At 35.2% G+C, this 23914-nt stretch overlaps 1 protein-coding gene across 3 annotated transcripts in view; it reads left to right on the forward strand.

Annotated features, from left to right (window-relative positions):
* LOC123684976 (paired box protein Pax-6-like) overlaps positions 1-23914 on the forward strand; it is a 51443-nt gene that overhangs the window by 2413 nt on the left and 25116 nt on the right. For 2 of the 3 annotated variants that reach the window (XM_045624517.1, XM_045624514.1), the window contains exon 2: positions 10439-10675. In XM_045624517.1, coding sequence (XP_045480473.1) covers positions 10439-10675 — 237 coding nt within the window. The remainder of the gene's footprint in view (positions 1-10438; positions 10676-23914) is intronic. The other variant, XM_045624516.1, reaches the window with a different exon arrangement.

Consider the following 23914-nt stretch of genomic DNA (forward strand, 5'->3'; position numbering starts at 1 on the left):
CCTTAATAATTGGAAAGTTCAAATATATAGAAAAATCATATTTTTGTTGAAGTCAATATTATATACCTATACCCACAAGGTGAGAGTTAAAGGTGTATCTACATTCAATTCAACCATCATAGATTCCTCCGATCACTTTTATTTACTTAATTTTTTTTTATTCAACACTGTTAATATTTACCATTTTTCCAGATTCGGCTCAAGTTAAAAGGTACAGGCTGGTAAATTTGAAAGAAATATGTTTTTTCGGCAACCGTCCGGGAAGTGAGCACTTCCCGGACGCTTTTTCTCTGAGAAAGTAGCATTTCCCGGCCTAGTCCGGAAAGTACGTATTTCCCGGACTAGGCCGGAAAAGAATCATAGAATCCATAGCAACCGAGATAACGGCTGACAGTTCATATGAAATTAGTTGTCAAAAATCTGCATGTTATTTGATCGCAATCGCAATAAAATATGGAAAGCAGCAGCGATAGTGTTATTTTACATGGTTGCCGAAAAAATATTGTACGCAACACGCCCGAAAATGGTTTTTTTGGACTCACAGACATCCAGGACTCGCTTACGCTCGTCCTGGAATTTTGTCTATTCGTCCAAAAAAAACCCTATTTTCCGGACTTGTTACGTAAATTACAATTTTATTTGTAGCTTTAACATGATGATTCATAATGAAATGAATTTATCGTGAAGTTTTGTAACTATAAGACACATTCTTCAATTATTATTTTTTTATGGTTTCCAAGATTGAATCCCTAAAACTATACGAAATAAGAATAAAGAAAGCAATTTTACATAATTCGAAGTCACTATTAGAATACTCAATCATTTTTGAAAATGAAATTATCTTTCATAGTTTCTCCCAAAACGAACCATTTCGAAGATGTTCGAGGTTAAATAATGAAAAATCAGTGACGAATTCCACATACTCCATAATAATGTATGGATCCACTCCTGTCCAAGGAAATACCTTGAACACCAACTAAGACAATGTTGCCGCGTTTTTTTGTATAGGTAATCAAAGTCATAGGTACCTAATATACTTCCTTTCAATGAAACTGCAATATAAGAATTTTTCGATGACTGTTACAGAATCAATGATTTCAAATTGGAATTTAATCACAAAATGAATTCTGTCTGTATTTCAATACGTGAACTGATATGAATTACTAGCTGGAATCGGAAGCTATTGTCATAATAATATTCATTTTTTAGAAACGTGATTTTCATCTTTGAATAGTTTCTGTTATACAGTTCTTCAATGAAACTCAATGTACAATTTATTTAGTTTAGATTAAATAATAAATAGAATATGACGTGATATCAGCCGCTTGAGCAAGTGTACCTTCTCTAAGTTTATAATAATTTGCAAAATCAAACCTCATTATTCATGGATCCAAATAAGATCCATCCGAATAAATAATATGACTCTTATAACTTCTATGTTCACTAGGTATATGATTGGGTTCTGTGCCATCTCGATGGTGTAAACGCCGAAAAAACAAAAGTACATTAGCTCATTATTAAAACATTAATAAATGCTTATAAGCTTTTATCTGAGCCTATTCGGGTAAAATGGTATATTTATCAATTTACCTATTGTTTTTTTTGTTGAATTTAATGTATATCTTTAAGACTCACCCTGTACCTACATGTTTAACTGAAGATTGGTTAGGTAAGAAGTTTCCTGTAGGAATTTGCTTACAGTTGCTTGTATTCCTTCCAGTCTTTTTATGGGTACATATAAATCCGATATGGGCTAAAGTTATCGTCATCACTATCCGGAGGTTTTTCCATTCTGACCCAATATTTTTTGATGACTCTGTAAAAGCCACAGCACTTTTCGATTACTGAAATTTAATATCTTCCAATTGTCGTTTAGATATTTATGAGAAAGTTTTTTTAAGTAACTGATATCTTATAGTATTGATATTTTTAATTTTGTTTTCTTCCTTTTTTACTTTTATTTCATCCGACGCAGTCATTATGAGTGCAATTTGATTGATTTCATTAATCAATTCACATAAAATTTCTTCATTAATACTCCCACATAAGATTCGAAACGCTTTATAAGAAGCTTGCGACTTTTCCTTTAATTATTATTAGTTTTTTTTGTTGCAAAAAAATCTTTATCTAATAGTTAAAAAGTATTCCTATTATCAAACACTAACATCATATAATTTTTTTTAATGAACTGCTGTTGTTTCAACCATATTCATACCTACACATAAATTATCGAGTCGATTGTATTTGTAATAATATAAATATTGGGTATCTATTTATGTTTCAATATTATTCTTGAATTTTTTACAATTCTGAGAGGAGCTATATATAGGACCCCCAAATCTCAACTCCATCGGTTTTGCAGTCACGAAAATATTGGTTGATTTTTTCGAAATTTCTTTTGAATTTTCTAGTTTCTAGACATAAAATTTTGCACGAGGCTTGGAATTGGCATTTTTCCTCCAAATGCAAATTTTCATCTCAATCGAATCTGCCGTTTTGAAATTGATAAAAAAACAAAATTTTGAACGGCAATAATTACGGAACCCCTAGTCGGATTTTACCTTTCAAAGAATTTAACTGCTGTATTCGAGATTTGAAAATTGAAAATTCTCGGTTCTTTTATTCAGAGTTATCGTGTTTAAGGACTGACACCAGGGCAGAATTGATGTTCCCGGTTCAGCATTAGAAAAATACGTACCAAAAAAGTCAAAAAATATAAATATCACCAATATCCTTCACGACGAACAAAATCAAAACAGAACTGATTTTCCGTCTTAACATAAACCAACACGTCTACAGGTGTACCTCAACGAGCTTAAGTCTCTTCCGGTGAACACATTAAACAGATAACATCTAAGCCCATTAAAAATTGGACACCGGGGTAAGCATGTGTTGACCGTCACCACCCATTACAAGCCTTTTCAACAGATTTCCTAAAAATCACAATCCGCAGATGGCCCAAATGATTAATGCGAAATTTGTCAACAGAGAAGGCTACCACTTAATTGGAATATTCAAGGAGCGATATTTTACATCGACGCTCAAAAGGATATTGAGCGGGATACAGGTTTTGCTGTGCGTTCATCTGGTCGGATTTTATGCAGGAATGAAGTTCGGAAAATTTTCTGTTTTGAAATATCGTAGTGTATTCATCGTCGGTTGAATATTCATACGTTTGGTTTTCTGTGATATCGAGTTCTTGGAGTTCTTCGGTTTTGGGGGTATGGACCGAAACGAGATATCGTCCGTTTTTGGCAACAAAAAATCGGAAGTATTTGAAATTCTTACGTTCCTGGCCATATACAGGGTAGACCACACCTGATGGTACACTAGACTTTTACGGAGTACGAGACGTACGATTTTTTTGAAAGCTTGGTTTATTGGGTAGAAATTGCTGCTTTATCGATATAAAATATAATCAACTGTGCGCTTATTTGAGCGCATATATATATACATATTTATGAAAGTTCTAACAACTTTGATATTTCGAATGGAACATCCTGTATTTTATAGGTACCTTTTTTCGGTTTATCGTATCTTCTTGACTATTCATGGAACAATGCAAATGGAAGGCTATAACTAATATAGAGTGTCAATGAGTTTAAATTATAGTAAAAATATGCAGAAAGTTTCAAATAGAAAATACTTCTGATATAAGCATGAGGATTTGCGCTGAAATAGTTAACACATTCAGAATATTAGTTTTTTTGTCACATGCTTTGTCAATGTTCGTTCCGATATAAGTTTCGATCCAAAAAGGATGAGAGTATTCTGCAATCGTATGAGTTTTCTCTCGTTCATTGGTTCAGGGATACATCCTCATTGAACATTCTGCATGTTCTCGCTACAATTTTTTTTAGGTCGTTTGGCGAGCTTGATGTTTGTTTTCTGAATTTCTGATATAGTTAGGTATTCATCTCAATATAGGTATGTTGAGTTAATATGAAACTTTGAATCACTATCCGTCATCGGATATATTTTATTTTTGGGAGAAACCCGCAAATTGAGTGAAATATCGTATGCCATTGTCATGAAAACTTGCTTTAAATGCACAAACCTTACAATTTTGATATAGGAACCTGTTATATATATCGTCTGAATGAAAATTTCGTTCTTAATCAATAAATTTTATGATATGCAGGTTATTCCATTCGACGAAAACGAACTTATTATCGATTTGTTATTTCTAGGTAAAGCCTCAGATTTTCAACAACCCTTACGACGTAGTTGGTTATGCTTGAATTATACTTGGGATATTGGAAATCTATATCCAAAATTTCAGCTTTCTAGGATGAATGTTCATTGAAGCTTACACGAAAAAAGAGAAAATCACTCGAGAACCGCTAAAGATAAGGATGAAATAATCAACATACTGCGGACAGAAATAAGTCATAACATATGAGGAACTTGTTAGTACTTATTGATATAAATATAGCAATGCTGAATATATTAGATCGATATAGTCGAATGGTACCAATCCAAGAACCCAAATTTGCATTTATAAAGGAAATTGCATTAATAAATGAAATTTGAGCCAGATTCGTTGATCGACTCCTCTATTTTCATTTAATTGAAATTGCCAAAAAACCCTCCATGAGATTCATTGATAAACTGGAGCACCGTGATCAAACTAAATAACGCTCAAACTACGCGTATAAGTATAGAGGATAGTTGTGCCAACTAACTGACAAATTTTTTCTTAAATCCTACCAAGCGGGACTTTCAAAAGATTACTTGACTCATTTCATTCCAACACACCTACCAAATCTTCATCTCCATTGTAAGAAAAATGCATCGAGATGAGGGCTTCTTCTTCAGGCAGTGTGTGCCCTCATTGATGATGCACTGGACGGATCATCTACCGAAAAAAAACTGGTTGTTATAATTGATCATTGCTGGTCTTGCCTAGAGATAAATATATTTCGGCATCGAACTCTGACTGACAATCGACAAAGAACATTAATTAAAACTTTTAATTTGCACCAACGGGTAATTTTTAAATGGATTCGGCTTATATGGGAAGGCAATTTGTCATTCCATTTTTGTATTTGGATCGACATTTTAATTGTGTCGGTTTTTGTACGTATCGTAATAACTTTAATTGATATCAATTATCAAGATTTACAGGTTAGCCAGTGTGTATCATATAGTTGAATAAATATGAAACGCTCTATAAATATTAATTAATATATTAAACATTGCGCAAACTCTCTTGGACTCGGCAAAAACTTCATAAATCCAATGGTACTTATTGATTGATTTATTTACTGAATACATTATTGAGGATCTGTTGATTTTTATCTGTGTTTTATGCTAATTCCCACATTGGATAAATATGCAACTTGCGACTGTTGATATTTTTTTCCTTCCGACGTCTACACTTTTACGCGTATATTCGAGTTCTACTTTCTATATCAGTTGAATATAACATTATTTCCATATACGACAGACGTCTTGATCTAGTTGATCGAAATGCACTAAGTAATTTGTTTCTTTTCCTATCCAATTATGTTGATATCGCACAGGACATAAACAAGCATTTGATTTGCAGTCAGTTTGAGTACAATATTTGAATTGCACGTCATTTTGGCTGTTATAAACGTTGATTATGTCATGACAGATGACTAGGTGATATATGTATTAGTATATACGGATTGTTACACGACCGAATAATGATAGTTAAGAGGGAACACCACCACGTGGTTGCTCAGTTCAAAACGAAATCAGGGATATTTTTTTACAAATCACCGATTTTTATGGGGTTTCCACATAATTTCCTTGAACAATAATCTTCATTGTAGCAAATGAACTAGTTGAATACAAGGACGAAATTTGTTGGATATGGTAGAAAATAAATATATAAAATAAAAAATAATTTTTGCTAACTTTTCTGTTTTTCGCAAAAGAATCAATAATATATACAATGTACAAAGCACTGATATATTTTCAAAATATTCATTATATCAAATCATTACAAAAGGTGTAAAACTATAATTTTGTGAACTGAACAATAATCGACCATCGTACAGTGCCGCCCTCTACTTATTTGCTTCGAAAAGAGAAAGAAGATATAAAGTGAATGTACAAATTCGTGCACCATACAAAGTTTGATCATCGTAGGAGCACCAGAGGGGAAATGAACGAGTACCAGAGTCTGATAGAAACTGCAAACAAACGTCGACGAAAAACATCCAAAAAGCAGGGTCGCCCAAAAAAAATACATTGTGCATCTAGTTGTAAAAGCGATATGTTCCCGGACTACAATGTAACAACAAACGTTGGAGTTCGGGAATTTGCTTCAGCTACGAAGTTCGCATACTATTTTTTCTGAAATTGCAATAAATATTACCATAATTTGAGGATTTTTTTAAATCACTAATGATTTCCGATTATATTGTCCTCCTGTAACTATTAGATGTATAGAAACATCCATACATAAATTGGATTGTAAGGTACTGGGATTTGTGTTTCGAAGTACCATATGATTTTCAACAATTTTCATTTAAGCAAGTCTATATATACAATTACACAATTTACACTTAAATAATTAATGAAAACTATGAATCAGTTTCACGCACTATCCAACAATTTACTGACTTGTGTATTTTCGATGATTTGGGTGACTAAGACCAATGACTAATATACTACTTGAAATGTGGAAGGTGAACCCTGTGTCTCAAGCGACGAGAGCAAAAATGAATTATATTTTTTTTGTGGTCGAGCCATAGAGAAAAGTTAAGAACATAGATGTGCAACAGATAAAACGAACATAGATATTACACCATTATAGACGATTGCGCATGAGCACATAACGCAACGGTCTCAAAATTATCTGTAACTAGCTTCAGGGGTGAATCTTAGGGTAATGGCGGCGCTCAGGCATTAAGAGCTCTGATCAAAACTTTACACCACCCACGAAATAGTTTTTTCAACAATCGATTAGTTTATCGTTTTCACAGAAGTCAGATGATCATTACTTATTTCGGTTTAATATCTACTTATTTACCAAACATATTTGGAATGGACAATGATGACGATTTTTAAATGTGCGGAACTCTATCAGAGTTGGTGAATTCTGCTTCAAATGTCATCTCAAATTTGTACTCAAATGAATCCAAACAAAAATACGAATAAGCGTATTCGTATTTTTGTTTCATGGTTCATTAACAAGAGGCAACATGGTTTCCGTCGGTCATATGCAACAATTTTGGTCAATGCTGGGGGACATGTATCAGGTGTGTGAATAAGTCTTTCCCTTTTTTTGTAAGAGATGGCGCCACCAATACTGTGCGAGTATTTAATGGTTACATATGTCATAATCAAAGCTTATTCATCTGTCAACAATTCCACACTAACACATTAGTTGAAATTTTTTCGCATCATAAATTTTTGAAATCGTGAAAATGTCGAAATTTGAGCCGAGTCGACGTTATTTGCGGGAAGTTTCACTTTATTGGTTCAATTTGAAGAAATCTGCTGCCGAGGCGCATCGGTTGCTTCAGGAAGCTCATGGAGAAGGTTGTGTCGATGATTCAAGTGTTCGCGGATGGTTTCGACGCTTCAAAAGTGGCGATTTCGACGTGGAAGACAAGGAGCGTTCCGGCCGCCGCAAATCTTTGAAGATCAAGAATTGGCGACTTTGCTTGATGAAGATTCGTGTCAAACGCAAGAAGAACTTGCTGAAGCATTGGGAGTTAACCGAACAACCATTTCCAAGCGTTTGAAAGCCATGGGAATGATCCAAAAGCAAGGAAATTTGGTGCCGTACGAACTGAAGCTGAGAGACGTCGAACGGCGTTTTTTCACTTGCGAACAGCTGCTTAAGCGACATAAAAGAAAGGGTTTTCTGCATCGTATCGTGACTGGCGATGAAAAGTGGATCCGTTACGATAATCCGAAGCGAAGAAAATCATGGGGACTACCCGGCCATGCATCGACGGCCAAGCCAAACATTCATGGCGCCAAGCTCATGCTCTGTATATGGTGGGACCAGCTAGGTGTGGTTTACTATGAGCTTCTGAAACCGAATGAAAGGATCACAGGCGAGGTCTATCGACGACAATTGATGCGTTTGAGCCGCGCACTGCGAGAAAAACGGCCACAATACTCCGACAGGCACGACAAAGTTATTTTGCAACATGACAATGCTCCCCCACATGTTGCACAGCCGGTGAAAACATACTTAGAAACGCTCAAATGGGAAGTCCTACCCCACCCGCCGTATAGTCCAGACATTGCTCCGTCTGATTACCATCTCTTCAGATCGATGACGCATGGCCTGGCTGACCAGCACTTCCATTCCTACGAGGAAGCCAAAAAATGGGTGGATGACTGGATAGAGGCCAAACCGGTCGAATTTTTTCGCAACGGGATTAGTATGTTGCCAGAAAGATGGGGAAAAGTTGTAGCTAGCGATGGCCAATACTTTCAATAATTCATTTGTAACCATTTTTTCACAATAAAGGCTCAAAATTTGAAAAAAAACGGGAAAGACTTATTCACACACCTGATAATTGCTTTGAAGAGACATGAGGGAAGGAATCTTTCTGAAATAAAATGGACATAGTAGATATATTGGAGGTGGAATTGTCGAAGAGAAATCACCGAAGAAGAAAACAGAAATATCGCTCACTATCATAGACCTAATATCCATGGACCGAGTGTCACGTGATTTTTCAGAAGCTCGTAGAGGAGAAAGCATTAGAGAGAGAAGAATATATGATTTCTCTTGATTCGAACAGAGATACTACTGAGGGCAATCTGTCAAGAACCTAAAAGCAATAAAATAGGTGATTAATTACTCTGAGATGGTCAAATGTCAAAATCATCTGTTTGAAAGATATAAAGACATGATATTTATTTATACGTTTTATGAACTGAATGGAATGAAATTTACATACTTTTTTATATTTATCATTTCGATTTGCCTAATTCAATGATGGAATAAAATATGGCATATATTTGGATGAACTTCTACCATGTGAATCAGGAAAATTGAGAAATTTTAGACCATACTTCTTTCTGACATTGTGGGGACAGAACAGGATTTAATGTAACAATGAGTTGGACTCGTTAATATCTCAAGGAAATATAATATACATATAAATAATTGCTTATAGGAATCAGCAATACTCTTATTGGCTATAGGTGAAGATAAGTAATATTCGATTCAATCATCTTTTGAATTGGTAATATTTCTTTTACTTCAGGTAGAAAAATTCTCAATATTTTTCATGAGACTAAATAGAAGCAAATTCAGAATAATATTTTTATTTCGAAAAGGATTATGCTACAGAAAATTTTCATTAGATAAAAGATTCGGAAAACTGTAAATTCGAATGTTTTTCATCAGTTTTCGTTGCTTTAAAGGGATGATAAAACTTACGAGTGAAATTTTATATTCTCCCCTTTCTTACTTCTAACTGTGCAGTTATATGCTACGCAACTTTGAGGCATGATGGATGTTCTCAAAAGAACAACAAATTTGAAAGTCTTTCTTTCCCAACAAAATAAATTTAGTAGCAAAATTCCACTAAAAAAAGTCTCACTAGATTCTCTCAAAATAAAAGTACACTGCCTTCGTAGGTAGCAAAATTTGTAGAGCTAGTATTCACAATTCTTTGCTTTAAATTCAAATTTGGAATAACGATTTAACGTTCAACTCTTCGAGTTGAAAGAGATGTATATTGTTCTCTTTCTCTAGGGCAATAAATCAAGAGAGTTGACAGACTGCCCTCAAGATGTTCCATCTTATTCGTTCTCCCGACTTCTCTCTCTAACGCGACGTCCATGGATATTAGGTCTATGCTCACTATTCGGGTAATATAATGGATAAAATTAAATCGACTACCGAAAGAATCAAGTTTCAGGTAGAGTTCAACCTATGTTCAATTATTGTATAAACTGCAACATAACTGAAAACTGAAAACATACAAAAATAGATATAATAAACGCTATATTCTTCATATGAGTTGGTCTTAAGCTTGAAATACCTACTATACAAATAGTACCCATATAAAAACCAGGAGGGATAAATTTTGACGGCCTGGGCTGTAAAACAAACTTTTCCAGAGTGGTAAACAGGCCGGCAAAGTTCGTTGTATAGCGACGGATCAGAATACTGGAGAGCGTATTCTGTGGTCGGAATTTGCTCCGAGAAAGGATAGCCTTATTTCTGAAGAAATAATATATTTGTTCAAATTATCAACTACCAAATAGTAAAAGCTGCAACAATTCATTACAGTTCTATATTGAACCTTTGAATCTCTCATTCTAACTGATACACTTTTTAGATCAATCTACTGAATGAACATAACTCTTTATGAAACTCGAATATTGCAATAACTACATTTACAAAGTTATTATTCGTCCACTGCATTCTTTCACTTTCAAAAGTATCAAAGAGCCATTCGAATTGATTCCTAATTTTTGGTTTCAGTGGCTTCGTCACCCTCAATATCTAGCTCTGTAGCACCTTCTGCTTCCACAGGATCCGGTTCTTTGGGAGCTACAACTTTGAGAGACTTGTACGGGAGTGCTGTATCAGCTCCAGGTCATCCCTTGGCCTCACTCGTGTCACAACAGAGATTTCTTGAACTGTCCAGATTTGGGCTTAGGCATTATGATCTTGCCCAGCATATGTTGTCTCAGCAAGGTGCTGTTACTAAACTACTTGGTGAGTGATTTTTTTTTTATTATTTATTTTACGATAATGAGAAATCGAATATAATGAATTTCTGGGTATATTTGGATGAAAAAAAGATTAGAGTAATTACAATAATATTCCTTGAAAACAGTTGTGAATATGAGCTTTTTTAAAATAGGAATGATACAATCTAAAATTTTTATGTATACTATGTGTTATTTCTTGACTTTTTATGTCATTTGAGTTCAGTAACTTATGCTAACAACGCTTCAAACAACGTTTAAGAATTGTTAAATTGTTTAATCAAAATCAGTGCTTATTTTTAAATACAAAATGGGAAAAATTTGAGAAAAATTCATGGATTTCGTAGATAACTTGAAGGTCTATTTTCTTTACACGATACAAAAGTACCACACCAAGTGGAAATGTGTTTTCAATACGACGAATAGTCGAAAAATGGAATAAAATCTTCCATTGATTCCATCGATTCTTTTAAATATCTCTATGTATTTTGATATAACAATTCAATAATGCATACCTATCCATTAGAAAGTTTAGGTATTGCTAAAAATGTCGTGAATAAAAGGGTAATAGATTTGAAGCTCCTCTTGCATTGAATTGATTATATTAAACTAATTTCACATTACACTTATGACTTATTGATAGTTAACATAAAAAATTGAAATAAATAAAAAATGAATTATATAAAAAATAAAACTAAAAAAAAACCTATAACCTGGACCTGAAAAAATATTGTAAACTCAAACTGGAATTCAACAAATAAACTACTGAAAATGCAAAGAAACAATATTAATGAAAATTCATAGCGATAAACAAACGCTAGCTGAAAGCTGAAGGGGATTATGTCAATAAAGCATGTCAACAGGAAAAAAATCTGTACCAAAATTGAAATTATGAATAGAGAAAGACCTCAAGAATTTAATCTATACTTCAACACTGTAGGCCAAAAGTTGGCATATGACATACAAAACGTGCAAAATTACAAGAAATTCGATACTTTTTCTTTGCATTAACTTATCCACAAAAAGTACAATCAACAATGAAAAACGGAAAATTACGAGGTATAGATGATTTAAGTGCATAGATGCTCAAACAAATAAGTACAGAAATTTGTGAATCATTCTCTCTTGTTTTCAGATTTTTTCAAATTGAGTGTCATTAGGCTATTTCATAAGGGTGGAGATAAAGGAGGACTGAATGATTACAGACACATTACATTGAATTAAAATCTTGCGAAAATCATGGAAACAATCCTCAACAAACAAATCAAAAGTGGTTCATTGAAAGTATAGGGGAGAAATATCAATATTCAACTTTTTTTGGAAAAAGAGCGGTTTCAAGAAAAACCACTGGTCTTTACTATATGATACCCGTACTCAATAAAATTTGTAGAGCCTTCGTTTCGTATATTATGAATCGATAATATATAGGTTGTTCAATTTGAAATCAGGAAAATTCTGCAAATCATCATTTAAAAAATTCAACAAGCAGTTTTTTATACCCTTATATTACTGGTCCATTTCAGAGTAATTCATATTGTATGTATGTATATCTAATATTCGATCAGAAATAAATTCCAATAGAACCCACCATAATTTTGTGATATCAAATAGACTAATATTGAAAACACTTTTCATGCTGAATATGTGGAAAACCACCAATATTTTCTAAGTGAGGGCTAGTAGGAAGTATCTTTCATAAAAAATAGGCATCGCATTAAAAAAATTCAGGTTGGGACCCACATATCAGGGTAGGAATTCTGTAAGACCATATCGAAGCGACAACGCTTCGCAAATTTCTTTGGATCGGTATTCTGTATAGAGGGATTCGGCAATAGTCGGGGACCGTGGTCATCGAATCCCTTCAAAGAATACTGATCCGAAGAAATTTCTCTATTCGTTACGTTGTCTCTGCGCTATGGCCTAACAGAACTCCACTACAGGAAAACTGAACATACTGAAACTAGTTTACCGACTATTGAGATGGAACACCGCGCAACTTTTGGTGAACATCTGTATGAACTACATCTTATGAACTATAATAAGCTTTATTTAAATGAATTCATGTGTGATCAAGAAACTGTGAGAAGAAACTTATGTTCATCTAATTTTGACGGCCACAAAGTGTTGGGCGAGGTCAGCATCTGAAGGCATGACCGTTCTTTTAAGCATATGTAGATAAATTGTGTAATAACTGATTTTCTTGGAATTTTCAAGGTATATATTGGGTGCAAAATGGTGAAAACTTGAGCATGATATACAACCAAAGAAAATTGACGTTCTCTATAGACGCTTGTGCAAAATTGACACACTCTACGTCCCAATTTACGTTCTCAAACCCCACAAATTGCCGGTACGTACGCGTCCCCAAAACACATGTTGCGGCAAACATGCAATTCAGTGCATTTCCTTGAAATTTTGTCACTGGAAAGTTGGAAATAACAATAATTCCGTAATTGCTGAAAATTATATCGCGTAATTGCAGCAACGAGATCATATCGTGCCTTCAAATTCGATATAATTATCCCCCCGCACCGGGGCCGACGGTATAAAATCGAGGAAATCTGGTATCTGCCTTCTCTGGCACGAACAATTCTAATTGCGGCTCGAAATCCTCACGTAGAGATTACGAAGAATTCTAGAACGCGAAAAAAAATTGAGTCGCGGGTAAACTGGTCTTCGTTGAATCGGTAACGCGAGTCATATTTCATTGGGAATTATTATTGATGCTGGGACAGATGCAAGGCTGTCCGTTTCGATTTACACACCCAAATAGTTCGAATATGCGAGTTAAATGGGAAAAAGTGCGAACAACGCAAAAAACTCAATTATTTCTTGTTCTCTATCCCATACTGGATTTATCAATAGAGACCGTATATTTTGAAACGTCATGGCTGCCATATTTGACGCGGTAGAAATGTCACTAGCTGTCATTTGTCTCAAATTAAAATTGACAATTCGTTGTGGCTTCCATGACGTTTAGTTGATACAGTTGCTCACTCGATGTGTAATATTTCTCTTGTCTGGTTGATTTGCATTTTGACAAATCGTTTTGTTTGAAAAAATTGTAATACCTGAATAAATTTCATTGAGTAAAAAAATAAGATAATCTTCTCAGTAGCCTAGATGGTGATATTAAACAGAGATTTTAAAAAGTCAGCACTCCACTGTCTTCGGTCTTATATCACTATTATCTTTCGAAGTAGGTAGTGTAACGCGAAATATTGTCGGGTCGGGTATTTCATGTTTACGCATGGGCAAGTAATACATCCCAAAAAACTGAAATTTCTATGAAACCACTTGCTAATACGCTCTATTAGTGTGACGTCACACACCGCCATTTCTGTTTCTCCTGTCAGTGTTCGGAATCCAAACAAATAAATTGTCATTGAAATTAGAACGAAGCCGTTGAAGGAATTGGCTTATTTTAATAAATTAGAGTATTTGCTGAACGATTTCAGTATTAATTGATAGACAGAAGGAACGAGGTTAATACCAGTAAGTTTGAATCCTGTATCATTCCCCAGATTTTGTAAAAAGCCGTGATTATTAGTTCAAGTTCGAACTTACTGGCATTAATCTCGTTTCTTCTGTCTATCAATTAATAGTAAAATCGTTCCTTAAATAATCTTATTTATTAAAATAAGCCTATTTCTTCAACGAAAACGTATTAATTTGAATGACAATTTGTTTGTTTGGATTCCGAACACTGACAGGAGAACCAAAAATGGCGGTATGTGACGTCATCACTAATAGAGCGTATTCACTATCCATGCATGATACTTTTCATTATATTAGTACAACGGCTCAAAGTGAGTTCTCATACTGCACTGCATTGAAATCACAGAAATCTGATTAATTCTTCTAGGTTTCTTCCTAAAGTGCTAGGCCCGGAAACTGAACCACTTCACCCAATCGGTCCCGGACCAAATCAGTAAAAACACATTTAAGCCTTAAAAATTCGACTTTATTTGTGAACATAGTCAACTTCCAGAGTGATACATGTACCTACTCCAATGGTCCTCTTAACTTTTCGATACCTTTTCTGTAAAGAGATTCGTCTTTGCTTTCAAAATAGGCTTCAACCTCGCAAAGTAATTCTACATTATAACTAAATTTCTTTCCTTAGAGTATTTTTTTTGGGTCTGCAAAAAGCCACGTGGGGCCAGATCCAGATCTGCAGAATAAGCTGAGTCGTCAAGTAGGTGGAAGCACAATTCGCTCAATTTGACCATGGTTGCAGAAGTTTTTTGTTGATTTCTCCACTCAATCGATCAAAAAACATTATTCACTGATTGTGGTTTTATCTTTGTCAAGATATTCAACGAACAATATATCATGCAAGTCCCAAAATAGGGATGCTATAACGTTCCCAGCTGATATTTAAGATTTTGATCCCTTTGGAAGGCTTTTACATATTGCTTTCCGTTCATCTGACACTGATGAATCCATGTTTTATCCAAAGTTATATGTCGACACAAAAAATCCTGTTCATTCCGCTTAGACAGCTCCAAACCCTGCTCGGAATCGACGATGCGTTGTTGCTTTTGATCAAAGGTGAGCAAATGTAGCACTTATTTTGAGAAAAGCTTTTTTATGGTCAAAAGATCAAAAAAAATAAAATGGTGAATACTCTGACTTCTGATATCTTCAACTTTTCGATCGCTCTGCCGAATTCGAGCGATCTAAGGGTCCACTGGTCCAGGGCGTTCAGTATCGTCGGTGGCTTTCTACCGTTGTTGTCGATGGAACAGAGTCTGAAGAATACTTATAAAGTCATTGCTTCGATTATTTCCAATCAAAGAACACTTGATCAAAACTAATAGAACGTATGACCAATACTAGCTTTCGTCCATTCTTCATCACTTAACCTTAAACATATCGATCCAGACTCACCTGTCTCTACAGACATTTTGACAAGCTCTTTGCATCTTGAATCTTAATATTAATGAAACAAAAAGTGTGATAGAACTGGCAGTGCTATCTATGTGATATACCCTGGATTGACGTCCTATTTATTGACACGTTTGTAGGTTAGCTTTTTCACAATCAAATATGACAAAAATCGATTTTTTTGAAATTATTTATTGAGCAATCAGATACAATGAAAGAAACTCTATAAGCTAAAGTGGTATCAAGGTTAATAGGTAATACAAAAAAAAAACAAAAAGACTATTGTAGGTTGATGCCCCACGGCATCACCTGGTTAAACTTGTTAATTCGATTGGCCATATTTTCTTTGATATTTTGTTGATTATGGGAATCAGCAGAGGTTGCATCAGATCGTTTTGGTGGATTTTTCATTTCTGGTGATGAGTTTCAGATCTGCTTCGGATTGTTTTTTGGATTTTTGGGATATTTAGATCCGTGTAGAGGGTATGGTTTGTAACAAACCAAGGAGCACCGAGCATCTGTCGAAGAATTTTTAACTTATTGAGATTTCGTATAGATTTCTGTCTCTACAGAAAGGTCATTGAAAACTCAAGGAATTCAAACCAACTTTGAATTCTGATCTCAAACTTGTTTCGGTAGAAAAAATTTAATGAATCATAGTAATATTTGTAATGAAATACTTTCGAAAATAATAATATATTCCTCACACAAAATTGAACGGTCGAATTAATAATGAAAACAAATTCTTTTTTGAAAGTATATTTTATATATCCAAGTGACGTTATCAACGACATGCTTGGTAAAATAGCTTTTTTTTGGGAAATAATCATTAGAATTTTCAGTTTTTATATGCTCAATAAACATCATTGCCCATTGAATAATTTATGATTTCAAAAATCTCGCGAATAGCGAGATCTTACGTCTGATCCATTTATCGAAAAAGGCACAGAACTCGATCAACGTTTTGAGAAGTCAGAGAGGTAAATTTGAACCAAAACGTACGTTTTTGGTGCAATCTTCAGAAATCCAGGTTGAAACTGAAGCGGTAGAAAAGACCTCAATGTATTGATCTCAGTCGCCCAAAAGATACGTTAATGGTCCTTCCAGTCAATATTTCACATCAACCCTCCTTAATAATTAAGTACTACTTTATCCATTTCGGGCCACGGCAAGAATTAGCATATCAGATGTTGCGATAGCCATCGCCCAACAGTTGGTAGTCACAGTCTTCTTTATTCTTACGATCATCTCGGAACGGCCTTATTGTTATCAGTCCCAGAAACCACTAGCCATCATAAATTTCAGCTTAATTGTTGGTGAAAAGTCAGCGCGATTTATATGGCCCGAATGGACATATTTATATCTATAATTCGTAATAAATGATGGGAGTTCTTGAAGTAATCCGAAGATTTGTTACAGATTTTAATTATACGGCTTGGGTTCGATTAAGATCTCCATTTTTTTACAAGCGCGTCCTCCGATAAGCATCGGTGTAATCATATGGATACTGAGAGGAAGCCATAACATTATCTGGACCAGGGTGGTAATTATATCGATAGGTCGAAGAAATCTTGGTTGCTTGATTGATGTTGCCGTTTTCCTGTTTTGATTCGGTGATGAGAGTTTTTAGTTGGAGATGTTAGTTTAACGTTTAGTTGATGATAGATCTGCTCAAGCAGTTCATATCTTCGGAGCATTAAAATACATAGCAATATCTTATTCATCTCATTTTTGAATCCGAAATCATTGATTAATGTTAACATTTTCCTGTTTTGGTTTGGTGATTCGAATTTGTAGTTGGATATGTTAGTTCAGCGTTTGGTTATTGATAGATATGCTCAAGCAGGTTATATCAGCCGTATGGATGTTATGGAGCTTCGATTCTGATTTTAATAAGTCGGAAATTTCGATTGAAATTTCACTTCCGATTTCGGTTCCGAACCTTTGAATCGAAGGCTACAAATGTTACTGAACTACTAACGTAGTTTGAAGTAATCATATCTCATTTGAATCAATTTGAAGATTAATTGATAAGAGTAGTTTTTCCTCCACGATTTCATGATAACAAAGTGCCAACAAGTCATTAGCAACGTCTCTACCGAGTATGAGAACAATCTTGGTGTCCCTCAGGGATCAATTCTTTGGCCACTTATTTTTATTCTGTTCATGAATGACTTGCCTGAATATCTTGTTGAATATCTTGTAGAGTGCATTCTGATTCTCTTCGCAGATGACACCTCTTTTGCTATCAAGGCCAATAGCCTAATCGAATTAATATCTAAATGTGAGATGGTGATCCATCTCTTCAATAAGTGGTGCAGAACTAATTCACTAATCATGAATGTGGATAAGACTCAAGTGATCCGATTCCGCTTACGGGATTCGTCATCAGTTTCGCCTACTCAGGGGGGAGCTCTGAGATCTCTCGAATGCATCAGATTCCTTGGGTTGTATGTAGACGAGTTTCTGAGATGGAATTTCCATATTGAACATCTAGCAAAAAAATTGAACCGGTCTTTTTACGCCATTCATCGTCTAAAACACTCACTACCCATGGATGCATTAATAAATATATACTACGGTATGGTAAACTGTCACCTTTGTTATATTATAGTTTTATGGGGAGGGTCTTCTGGTAGCGACCGAGTTTTCATTGCCCAGAAGAAAATCATTAGATTAATTTTCAATCTGCGTCCTCAAGAGTCCTGTAGACCGACATTTAGGAATTTTGGAATCCTGACATTTCCATCTCTTTACATCTTGAACTGTCTCCTGCATGTAAAATGTAACATTAACAACCTCATGAAGTGTTCTGACTTTCACGAATATCAGACAAGACATAGTAGCATCGTCTGCATACCACGACATAACACAAGCAAATATGAGACCTCGCCTACTTTTGCGGGAATCAAGTTTTACAATCATCTTCCGAACGAGCTGAAATCGCTAGATATCAAAGCTTTCAAAAAAAAGATCAGATGTATATTAGCTGATAAATGCTTTTACAGCACTCAGGAGTTTCTTTCTGACTCATTGATTTAATCCTTTATATTGTTTCTTGTAATGTCAAATTTTGCATCTCAAAGTTTGTAATTATGCTATTTTTTTTTCTGATGTTGACTTGTCCTATACATTATTCTGTGTCCTAGGGATCAATAAAGAATTGAATTGAATTGAATTGAATTGAATTGAATTTCGATCGACTGGCAAAGCAGGAAAGCAAAGGAGTCCTTGTCCCATGCTACATCTTTTTGAAGAGATTACCCGAAATCTGAGTTATACAATACACACACTGAAGTTAACATTACAAATAGAAAATAATAATCCAGACACAAATTCGAGATTTGAACTCTAATAAAATATGATATGTCGAATATGTCTGGAGCTCCACTCATTCATTGGTTTACCATTCAAAGTAAAGTGATCATTAATTGATTTCAGAATTTGCACCATCTTCATCCTCTCCTCACATCCACCTCCATAAATCCAAACAATAATATTTGGCTCGTATCGAACCAAACTTTTGAAGATGGCCGGGCATCTCTATGTTATTTATTGCTCTAAGGTACTTTCTATAAGCCGTGCCCTATTTAATCAGATAAATTTTTCATTCGATAAAAGTTATTGAGCGACCGTTTCCGGTACAGGGCACCATATCATTTCGTCACAATGTCTGTATTTCTCGCTTTTCGAGCCTGAAATGGTCTTAAACGATGAGGTTTAATTGACAGATGAGATTCCGTCCTCAAATTCAATTCTAGAAATTTGAATATTCAAAATCAAACCAGGAGGCTGAAAATGTAAAAAGTGTTCATGTCATGATCTTAGAATATAGAATAGACGGAACGAAAAGTAAACATTGGTGCTCGATCCCGAATACAAGTGAAATGGAAGTTTACTATCGCCAATCACAATCGAGCTAGCCGAATCCATAGGCTTGCAGAATCCTGATTTTATTGTTGAATGTTTTCAGAAAACCTTTTCTCATAACTTCACAATATCTAAATCATTAAACTGAGAAAAACATAGTCTCAAGAAGAAGCTCGATATATGGGTACCACACGTGTTGACGTAAAAATTCATGGACTGAATTTCTATCTGCTAATCTGGTGGTCTCAAGAAGAAACTCGAATTATGGGTACCACACGAGTTAACGCAAAAAAAACTCATGGGCCAAATTCCTATCTCCGAATCAACAGCGAATCGCTGTTGTTGACTGGTGATGAAAAGTGGATCACTTACGACAACGTCAAGCGAAAACGGCTGAGGTCGGAACGCGGTGAGCCAGCGATAACGGTGGACAAGCTAGGATCGACGGCCAGGAATGTTTTGCTCTTAACTCGGAACTGGAAGAGGAATTGTGTTCCATCAGGACAACGGCAGGCCAGACACATCGATTGTAACTCGCCAAAAGCTCTGGGAGGTTATTATGCATCCACCTTATAGTCCGGTCCTAGCAGTAAGTGATTCTTGACTTGGCGAACAATTTTGTTGGTGAAAAATTCGCTTCAACAGAGGTTTGTGAAAATCGACTGTTTCATTTTTTGCCAATAGGGATGAGGGCTTTTATGAGAGGCCTAATGATATTACCTTCAAAATGGCAATATGTTATCGTACAAAACGGCGCACATTTGACAAAATCGGATCATTTTAACTATAGTAATCAGAGCTTTGATTTTTCATGTAAAAATAATGTATTTCTTTTTACTACATCTATCTACGTAATGACAGATTCGAACAGGTTCAAATTTAATTTGTATGTATAATGACAAATGCTCATGCTGATTTTCATGAATAAAGTATAATCAGAACTCTTCATCATAATAAATTATATCTCCTTATATGCATTCATACAGTTCTGTGGTTTCTAAGGGCGAGGTAGACGTGCTAATGAATGCGAGCACTCAAAATCTCATGACTTCAGTACAGAGCATTTCATGAATTTCTCGAAATCAAATCAAATCAAATTTTCTTCCTTCGGTTTCTCGGTTATAATGGTTACTTGAATTGAGGATCGTTAGGTTAGAATAGGTCAGGAATAAATAGTTGTGATGAATAACACATCCTCCCTGAAACGTTATCAGCCTAAATCACCCCTTCAAGGCATCGCTCTCATGTAGGTGGATCATTCAACGTCAAAAATCCGTGACTATACTGTCAATCCCGATCATTTTCCCCTGATATAAACCTACATCAATAACCTTTCTCACGATAATCCCTCTTTCATGCAGATGATGCATGATCCAAACTACTTATAATATTGATATAATTGCGTATACTGCTCAATGCAAACTATGTGACTACCACGATTCATGTCCGTTTGTCTTTAAGGATTGGAAAACCAGAGAAATCGTTCATCCATGCTCGAATAACTCATGCTTGCAGTTAATAGTAGCCGTGTAACTCTGGGACTAATAATCTTTTCTCCATATTCTTTCGCATTTTGCCGGTCGTTTTGATAAATGATAGGGTGTTGTCGTTTTGGTGAATTGCCCTAATTGCCGGTTGCGATAGGAAGTGGATTTGAGGTTGGCTATTTGAATACGAAGAAGAAAGGACCCTGATAAAGTTCGTTGTGCTGTGAGAGAGGTACGGCAACAATTGAAGCAGAAGAACCGTTCAACTACTTGCGTTTTTTTGATTATACGTTTCGATTTGTGATTCAGAAAGAATTGTTTTGATATTCTCGAACTTTCAAACTCAGATTATAGGTATTTGGAGGGGTTGAAACAAATCAATACTTTGGTATGGTGACCATCAACTGCGTAGTTGGTTCAATTTGTAAGGCTAGAATTACAGCTAGCACAATTTTATTATTCTAACGTTCAATAATGCGTATGAAATTATCTAGTCTGAATGTCTCAACCGGAATAGATATTTTCATATCAGAAAAATGAGAATTTCAATTTCTACGAGCTAATACTTCACTGAATTTTTCTCATTTTTCCCCAAAATTCGTCAACATATTCATTTTCTAAATTGAAACGTGCACTCTAATGCTCCTCTAACTTTTGAATCCCCTTTCTGAAAAAAGATTCGTCTTTGCTTCAACCTTGAAAATTACTTCTTCATTAGAGCCAAATTTCTTTCCCTGGAGCATGATTTTGAAGATTGCAAAGAGACAGAAATCACTGGGGATCAGATCTAGATCAATAAGATAATAAGCTCGAGCAGTTGGAAGCGCAATTCATTCAATTTGGCAATGGTTTCCATAGATTTGGGACTAGGTGGAAGAGAATTTTTTTTTGTATTTAATAATATTTTTCCTTAATTTCTCAATAACAAATGTTCACGCAAAATACTAAATACACAACCTTCTGATATCTTCATGTTCAGCGCTATCTTACACGAAATTCAATTTATGATCACTCACAATCATTTTGTGGACTTTTTTGATGTTTCCTGAAACAAGTTCTGACTTCGGACGGACACGTTTGAAGTCAATATATTACAACCTTTGAACAGTTGTTGTCGATGGAGCAGAGACTGTATAACTCAAATCATTGCTTAGCTTGCACAGTTCTATCAATCAGGTATACTTCTTTTTTATCCAGGTTTCAAAAAAATTAAACGTAAAGCGTCACTTGAACTTCAACATCTCGATCCATACATAACTCTAGGTTCCGAAATTTTGACACGCATCTTTTGATGGTTTTTACTAGGGAATCCAATCCCGCACCAAAATATCAATCCCGCAAATCTGCAGGATGAAGATTCAAGGACGATGGATCACATATCGTTGCTAGACTAGATAAAGGTACTTTATCCTCATCATCAGCATAAGTGAAATGGTCTTCGATTTGGGATTGTTATTTGTCTTCTAAAGACGTCTCTATTTGCAGCCTGTCAGTCAAATTCTTAATTTCATTTCGTAATGTTGATTTGCAATGAGTACAAATGTATTTTCTTGGTCATTTGTAGAAATTGACTGTTATCCTAGAAATTCCAGATATTTGCCTGGGTTTTCTGAATACGGAACCATACTTGTCATTAATGAACGGCGCTCTTTTATCCTAGAAAATAAAGTTTTAACCATTTCAATGTCGAGTTATAATGACTTCCCAATTTGCTGATCATGAATCGCACTGTAGTTTCAGCAGTAACTAGTGTTGCATCTTCGTCCGTAGTTTATTTATGTATTTATGTTCTGAATAAACTCTTATTATTATTAACTTATGAGTTATTCATTGCTTTTTTGGACGTTTCAAGAGACGTTTGCGGTTTTTTGTCTGATATGCAATTTTAATATTGAATCCCGCAGATCCCGCATGGAAAATCCCGCAATTTCGATCCCCCAGAATTTCAGAGCCTTCCCGCATTTTCGGGATCTAGCATTTGCAGGATTGGATTCCTTAGTTGGTACTAAAGAGGAATATGTGGTACCTACGGCTCTGGTGGTACCATCTGTGCGCCAGATTCAAGACTTATTGGGGAACGTGGAAAGTAATTCTGGTAATAAATCGAAATCCTCTCGTTTTCAGTTATTAATTTTTTTGTAATTGTATATATTTTTATGGAGATATCCGTAAGTCATTTTGTCGTCAACAAAATACGTTAATGACTTCTTTGGTTACTTAATGGTACATCAAATATCAATATTCACTAGTTTACCAAAAATTGTCATCTACCGCATATAAGTTGGTACCAACCATAAAAGCAGTGATACCAAATCATAGCTTGCAAACACAGAAATATCCCTAACCAAGCCAACAAACGTATCATTACAGAGATGGGGGGAAGATTGCACTCGCACACAAGGAAATCCAAGAAGAATATTAAACGTTACAGTTTAAATATCACATATATAATTACGGCAGTACCATGAAAGCCGTCTCGAGTGGTACCCGAAGCGCGTCATGGTTTGACTCCAAACAAACAACGGAAGGAACCGAGCAGTACTCTCTCTCGCCAAAAGGATTAAAATGCATAATGGTCTATTATTATTTGTAATATTTCATATCCCGATACAGATTGCCCGATCACCATTCAGATTTCGAAACAGTTAAATGTAAATTCACATATCTAGAGATTGGTTTCAGCGTGAAACTTCCACTTTGGACTATCTGGATGCCATCTCCGTATAGAGTCGGATTTAATGTTGCGAAACAAAATGCTCCATTTATTATTGAGAGGTAATTGTTATCGTTCTTTCGCTGCTTTCTTCGGATCTGATGGTAATGTGGGTTTTTTTGGGTGTTAATGTTGTTGGTTCTGCAGATCGGAATATCGTGTTTGGGTTTGGTTGCGGAGAAGTGAGAATAATTTGATGATGATTGTGAAAAAGCAGTTGTTTTCTTTGGTTTGATGGAAGGTGAACTAACCGATGATGCAAAACACTTCTGTTTCTATTCAATGT

Source organism: Harmonia axyridis, chromosome 7 (assembly GCF_914767665.1).
Source record: "Harmonia axyridis chromosome 7, icHarAxyr1.1, whole genome shotgun sequence".
Taxonomy (NCBI): Eukaryota; Metazoa; Arthropoda; class Insecta; order Coleoptera; family Coccinellidae; genus Harmonia; species Harmonia axyridis.